Genomic DNA, 7288 nt, shown 5'->3' with positions numbered 1-7288 from the left:
CGCTTCAGACGGATGTTCAGAAAACTCACCATCTTCCAGGTAAACAAATGGGGTCGGACCATCGTCTGAAGAAGAAGAAGAAGAAGAAGAAGAAGAAGAAAAGGAAGCAGAAGCAGAAGAAAAAGAAGAAGAAGAGGAGGAAAAATGTTAAGTTGCTTTTGATAAAACATTTAAATTTGGTCTCATATTAATATTTTCTCCTAATCTTTCATTAAATCTGTTCTTTCATCAGATTGGATTAACTCTACAACAAGCATCTTAATGGGATTAGAGATTAGAAACTGTTGTGGATTTATTCTGGATTACAGGATCAAAATGGTACATAGTTTTATTGCATCCACACACCCAGTAATATACAGGTTTTAAAATTTAAATTAAGTGTCCAGAGAAACATAATAATAATAATAATAATAATAATAATAATAATAATAATAATAATAACAACAACAACAACAACTTTGGTCAAAAATGCTAAAGAATTTTCACAAAGAATAGCATTAATAATGTAAAGAATATTATTTTCTTGAAGTATTTCTTCCTCATTTGCTTGCAAAGTTTGAATAAATAAAAAAAATTGTCAAATAAAAATTTTACTTTCCACTAATAATTTGTATTTATTCCTTTTGTGTGAAAAAGTTTGATAACTTTCTTTTAAAACCTAAAAACAAAATACTTTTTTAAATTTTAAAATCAAACTATTGTAAGGCTGAATCAGCTAATTTGTTTCTAAACTAGTTTTGTTTAGTGGAACTTTTTTTTTTAGATCTTTAACCACTGGTTCATTTCTTTACATTTATTTATACATTTGTATTTTTTGTGAGTCACATTTAAACTTATTGTTTGAAAAAGCTTTACTTTTTTCATAAGAGCTTAAACAGGTGATCCAATTCTAATAAAATGAGATAATCCAAGTAAATATATTAAGTTTATTTAGTTGTCATGTTAAAAAAACATGAATTTGAGAAACAAATTAACTCTTTTTTTTTAAAGTTAGAGTTTCATTCTGTTTTTTCAGTGCAGTTTTATCTGCAACTGCAGAATTTAAATATTACTGAAATATTATCTGAGGTTCTATTATTTCAACTCTGCATTTATGAGAGAAAATCTACCATAGATCCAGGTTTGTGCGTCCACTTCTCGTTCTTATGAATCATTAAAGATGCATGTCGTATATCCTACCATCCACCTGAGAGAAACGTTCAAAATGACCAAAAAAAGCCGAGGGAATGCAGACGTCTCGATTTTAAGCAAAAAATACATTTAAAATCTCTAAATAATTCAAAACACATTAAGGTTTAAGGTCTTTTTAGCTTTCCATTAGGTCCAGCATCACAGGATCGCCAACTCAATCGACGAGCGTCAAATCGAAGCTTTTTACAGGAAGCGTCGCTCGGCTAAAACCGGGTTTGAATTAATAATGAGGCAAAGCACTCAGGGCAATAAAAATATACATATTTTTGTCAAATATTAGTTACAGGAGGATTAACAATTCATGTCCAGACCACTTAAACATCAAATTATTTTCTCCACGTTTAAATCTTAGTTTACTTAGCAGAAATAAATATGTAAATAAACCACATTGAACTGTGATTGTCTGGCGCTTAAATCCAAACACTGATGATGAAAAGTAAAGATGATCTGTGGAGCAGCAGCACCACCTAGTGGTCACAACTCAGCACTACAGCCAATGATGAATGATAAGCTGAAACGATTAATAACAAAACGGAAAATAAGAGAAATAAGGACCAAAAGAGAAAAGTTAGGATCTGTGAAGGTGACAGAACATTTTATAGGAGTGGAGCATCCTGACCAACATCCTATCTGTGTTTGTGCTGATTATTTAGAGCCAGTTAAATAACAAAATATGGAAAACCTTATAAATGGTGATAAATGTTTAACTTCAGATGGAAACGTCAACATGACTGCAATAATTTAAACAACTAAATGTGATTTTCCTCGTATTATTTCCAATCGCTATACGAGTTTAATGTAATTCTTTAAATATTCAGATGAACATAGGAGCAAATTTTAGGAATAAATATGTTTATTTACCCAAAAAACTCTTTATTTAAGGTTGTTGTAAATGAGATATTGAGGTTTTATATGGACAAAGTATTTAACAGACCAAAATAACGCATACAGGGCTGTCAGGGCTACTGACAGAAAAAAAACTAGAGTAAATTTCCACCAAAAATAAATCCTATCAATTTTCTATGAAAAAGTTGGAAATTTCTGAGCTTCCAAAGTAAAAAATTTGCTTGAAAAAAAAACTAAAATTTTTAGAATAATCTCAGACATTTTTGAGAAAAAATTTCCATCTCAGAAATTTCTAGTGTTTTCTTTTTTTCTCTCAAAAAACTGACTTTCTTTAAATTGAAAATTTCAAAGTTTAAACAGTTAAAAAAAAAAACGTGGACATTTTTTGGATTCTTTTTTCTTTTGCAAATGTTCAACTTTAGAAACTCTGTAATTTCCAAAATTTCTAAATTTATGAGTATTTTCTTGCAAATTGTTAAGTTTTTTGGCAAAAATGAAGTTTATTTTCCTCATTAAATTAAGATATTTATTCCAATTTTGTGCTCAGGTGTAAAAACACAGCAGAACGCTGCAGGCTGATTAGTTTTGATTAATTTAAATGAAATATTGTCATTCGGACGTCGCATGTTGTTCATGCTGCAAAGCATCCAAGGTAGATGACACATGCTAGGTGCTACACGGCTAGCTCCGTCCAGCCAGAGCAGTAAATTTTGATCAATAAAAAACATTCAGTTCTTTCAATTTAAACCAGAAATTGAAATACAAGTTAACACAGAAACGACAAGCAGAAATGAAGATGATGAGGACCAAACGGAGGAAGAGGGGAAAGAAAATCTGGTGTTTGTGCGGCTGATACAAACGTACCACGAAGATGTTTCACTGAAAACATCCATTTATCATCTTCAAATTTGATTCTGTTTTAACTCCAGCTTATGGTGTTAGCACACTGCTGCTAACAGCGTTAGCTCGTGCTAATGGTGTTAGCTCTTTCTTATGGTGTTAGCTTTCTCCTGATAACTGGTGTTAGCTCCTGCTTATGTTGTTAGCACACTGCTGCTAACAGTGTTAGCTCCTGCTAATGTTGCTTGCTCCTGCCAATGGTGTTAACTCCTGCTTATGTTGTTAGCTTGCTCCTGCTAATGGTGTTAGCTCTCTCCTGCTAACTGGTGTTAGCTCCTGCTTATATTGTTAGCTTGCTCCAGCTAACTGGTGTTAGCTCCTCCTTATGGTGTTAGCACACTGCTGCTAACTGTGTTAGCTCCTGCTAATGTAGTAAACAGTTTGTCATGTTTGTTTCAGTAAATATCTTGTTTATAACATGAAAACCTACATTTTTCACATTATTATTTTGTGTATAAACCTGATTTCACTATAACCTACCAGCCTGCATTGTGTTTATGAGAAATATAGTAAAAAATACACAATTTTCTTTAAAGTAATTATGAATTCTTACATATTACAAACTAAAACATTTGGGTTAAAAGGAAAATTACAACATTAGCTCATGTTTATTGAAATTTGAACGTTTTTGTTCAAATGTACGTGAAATAAAAAAACGTCTGGCTGATGATCCCCAGCCGCATTGAATCAGTTTAACGTTTGTTTCCTAATGTGGCTGGAGGCTCTGAGGTTTGGACAAACACCAGGGAAGTTTTATTAAAGCGTTTCTGTGTTTCTGCAGGAGCCGCAGCTGAAGGTGGCTGCAGATTAGTAAAAGCCAGTGAGAGCGCGGCTGCCGCCATCGGTACCTTTCGGGGTCATGCGAATGTCAAAGGTCTCGGGGAAAATGTAGGTGGGGCGGTAGGGGTTTTCCTCAAAAGGCTCTGAGCACAGTGAGACAGAGGACATGAGGGACAGGGACACACGCTGGACGGCAACAGGGACACAAAGCCGACGGACTCACCGGGTAACTTATGGATCTGTTTGAACATGGTCTTATACCAGTCCTTGGACTTTTCAGTGTTCTGAAATTAAAATGTGAGAAATTAGAAACAGATCATGAAACGATCACAATGCACTGCAAAAACAAACATTACCAGGTGTATTCTGTAATTTCTAGTGAAAATATTTCTGGAAACTTGAAATGAGACAAAACTAACTTAACTTTTCAGTTTAAGTTAATAAATCCTTAAAATTGATGAAAAAAGTACTAGTTCCATTATTTCACGTATAACTAGACCTGCCAGTTTGTGATAATAAAATGATAATATTGTTGTTTTCAAGCAGTTTAATTTTAATAGCATAAGAATACATTGACAAAAATTAATTAACTTTAAATTCCACTGAACATTTAACTCTAGAACAGGAAGACATTGAAAATATAAAAAATAAATCAATAAAAAGTAGAAACAAAAGAGAAAAACAATAAATTATGCAAATGGTTTAGAGTTAGTTTTAATTTATCTTGTGATTAATTGGTTTATTGCAATAAATTATAATGAAGACATTTTTCCTTTGCTAAAAGTGGAACTAGACCTTTTTCATCAATATGAAGGATTTAACTTAAAACAATCTAGTTTAAATTGATAAAAATTACTTTTCCAAGACTTTACACTATAAACCAGACCAAAAACACTTGGTAAGACTTTGAGTTTTTGCAGTGTAGTCATCAATAACAGGAGATTAACTGGTAACTGATGGAAATACGTCTGTTTTACACAGAGGAGTAAAGAAAACGTGGTTTCTGCGAACAGAGGGTCTTTATTGGCCCACAGTGAGTAAATCTGTCTCCATCAATCAGAGGCTGCTCACCCGAACAGGCACAATGGGTTTGCTTATGGGGCCGCGGACGGGGGACCGCAGCCTCGTCCCGTCCATGTCACAGCCTGGGCTCACGGAGTCCCTGCTGGCACCGGGGCCGGCTTCGTCCGGGTCCGGCTCTGAAAGGCACAGCGGAAACACTGAAACTCTGGACTTCATGCAGATCAGAGGCGGTTTCACAAGCTGCTAGATTCATCACCAAGCTGACGTTTTAAACGTTTTTTTTTTTCTGTTAAATCTAGTGATTTAACTCTAAACTTAGCCTCACCAATAAAAATCATTTTTATTCACTTGTATGGCATCACAATATAAACGTTTCGTATCAACCGAAAACTGTTGATCGGGTTTGTTTTGGTTTTAATATCAGTTTATTTTTAAGCAGTTAGGAGGCAAAGTGGCGAAACATAAAAACTGCTGCTGTGCAAGTTACTCAACAGGTCGTTGCTAGGCAACCAAAGAGCGAGTGAGTTGCTAGGCAACCAAAGAGCGAGTCAGTTGATCCCACCAACTTCCCCGTTCAGCTGCCAGAGTGAAGCCGTCCCTCGTTTGTGCTGCCGTTAAAGATGTTAATAAAAAAAAGCTTCCAGAGGTCATCAGAGGTCATCATCAATATCTTTGAAGCAAAAGCAGCACAAACGTAGCCCAGCTCATTCGCACCAAATTGGTTGGATATTGCACATGCGAGTATGGGCAGATGACCCCTGGTGACGTTTTTGTAATAGTATTTTTTAAAATGATAGCGGCACAAACAAAACATTTTACAGCACAAACGTACCACGAACATTTACCAATTTTGTTGGATTGGACCAGGGGTCCCCAAACTTTTTCCTGTGAGGGCCACATAACTTTTCCCTTCTCTGGTGGGGGGCCGGAGTCAGTTTGCAACAGAAAAAGTGTTACACGTTTATCACCTGCGCTGCCGGAAATCGTTTCTCTCGATTGATTTTTACCCACAAAGCACATGGGCAAAAACCGTTAGTGAAACGGTCACTGGGACTGACTAGTATATATTCCATTGAGGGAAAGTTACTTTCCTCATATGTTAACATAAAGGCTCGTTTTGAAGTATAAGCTGCTACTTACAGGCTTCGAAGAACTCGACCTGGAATGCGGCGTTCATAACAAACACGTGTTCATCTGCTCTACCGCTAGCAAACAACCGTACTGATTCAATAACATAAAAGTCAAGCAGTTCCCTAAAAGTCCAACAGATGGCAGCAATGCGCCATGCAAAACAAAACACCCTCAGTTTACAGGACACACTTCCTGCTAAAGAGCCCCCTGGTGGTTGAAGAAAAATCCACATATAAACCGGAAAATACAATATATGAAAAAAAATCTGAATGCTCTCTGGTATTGTTCAGGGGGCCGGACCAAATGTGGAGGCCGTAGCTTGGGGACCACTGGATTGGACTGATGCTGTGGCTGGTTGACCTTTTAACCTTTAAACTTTTATTAATATCTTCAAATCAAAAGCAGCAAACAAGACAAATTGGAAAAATGTAGTCAAGAAGATATAGCAAGATTTTTTTTATCTATACTCTAGCAAATAATTAATCAATTACTAATTTAGTGCACCAAAATTGTCGCTGGTTGACCTTTTATGACCTCCGGAAACATTTAGTAACACCTTTAAAATTTTCCCTGCACAAACGTCTGACGCTAATTTTGTTAGATTTGAAGAAAATGGAGACCAACAGATGAAAAACAGCAAATATCTTGTTATTGAGCTCAAATGTCTATTTATTCAATAATTCAGCAGCAAAAAGGCTTCAGGATAGAAAATGTTGCTTATTTTGTTTTCAGTTAAATGTGATTAATTAATCACAGAACCTGCAGTTACCTAAATATAGCACAGCTGTAATTTAATGGTTGTTGTCACAAGTCCAAACTGCTGCACTGAGGAGAATAAATGAAGTACGACAGCAAAACATTTAAAACATTTCACAGCTGTTGGGGCAGCAACTGTCACCATAGGAGTGTGAATGAGGCACATTATGGCGTCTATTACGGTGGATGAGTGAGAAATGTCTCCGTGTTCATGTCGTCCAACATGGACGCCGCGATCAGAGCGGCGCCGCCGCCAGCAGAACCTCTCAGTTCTGGCTTTCACATGTCAGGACTTCGATCAATCACTCCGACAAATAATCGACTAATCGGATAAGAAAAAAGCACATTCCACATATTTTACATTTTATTTTTAATTTTATACAACAGTGTATTTCTAAAGTTGTATGAAAAGATTAAATTAAAAACGTGCAGAATGTGCCAATTTTTATCCAATTGATCAAAAGTTAATCGATTAATCAATTACTAAAGCAGTCATTAGCTTCAGCCCTGCACACTTGTGTGCGAACCCAAGTCCATCATCATCATCATCATCATCTTCGTCGTCGTCATCATCATCATCATCTTCGTCATCATCTTCATCGTCATCATCATCATCGTCATCATCATCATCGTCATCATCTTCGTCATCATCGTCATCATC

At 35.8% G+C, this 7288-nt stretch overlaps 1 protein-coding gene across 1 annotated transcript in view; it reads right to left on the bottom strand.

Moving 5' to 3' along the window:
• The window catches only part of sorbs1 (sorbin and SH3 domain containing 1), a 59480-nt gene that overhangs the window by 37949 nt on the left and 14243 nt on the right, over positions 1-7288 (bottom strand). Inside the window, exons 8-11 of the mRNA XM_017308825.1 lie at positions 4789-4916; positions 3941-4001; positions 3786-3860; positions 4-65 (exon numbers count right to left, since the gene is read on the bottom strand). Of these exons, the coding sequence (XP_017164314.1) occupies positions 4-65; positions 3786-3860; positions 3941-4001; positions 4789-4916 (326 nt within the window). The remainder of the gene's footprint in view (positions 1-3; positions 66-3785; positions 3861-3940; positions 4002-4788; positions 4917-7288) is intronic.

The sequence above is a fragment of the Poecilia reticulata genome, linkage group LG15, assembly GCF_000633615.1.
Source record: "Poecilia reticulata strain Guanapo linkage group LG15, Guppy_female_1.0+MT, whole genome shotgun sequence".
Lineage (NCBI taxonomy): Eukaryota > Metazoa > Chordata > Actinopteri > Cyprinodontiformes > Poeciliidae > Poecilia > Poecilia reticulata.
The sequence above is the reverse complement of the archived record's forward strand: the minus strand, read 5'-3'. Positions and strand labels throughout refer to the sequence as shown.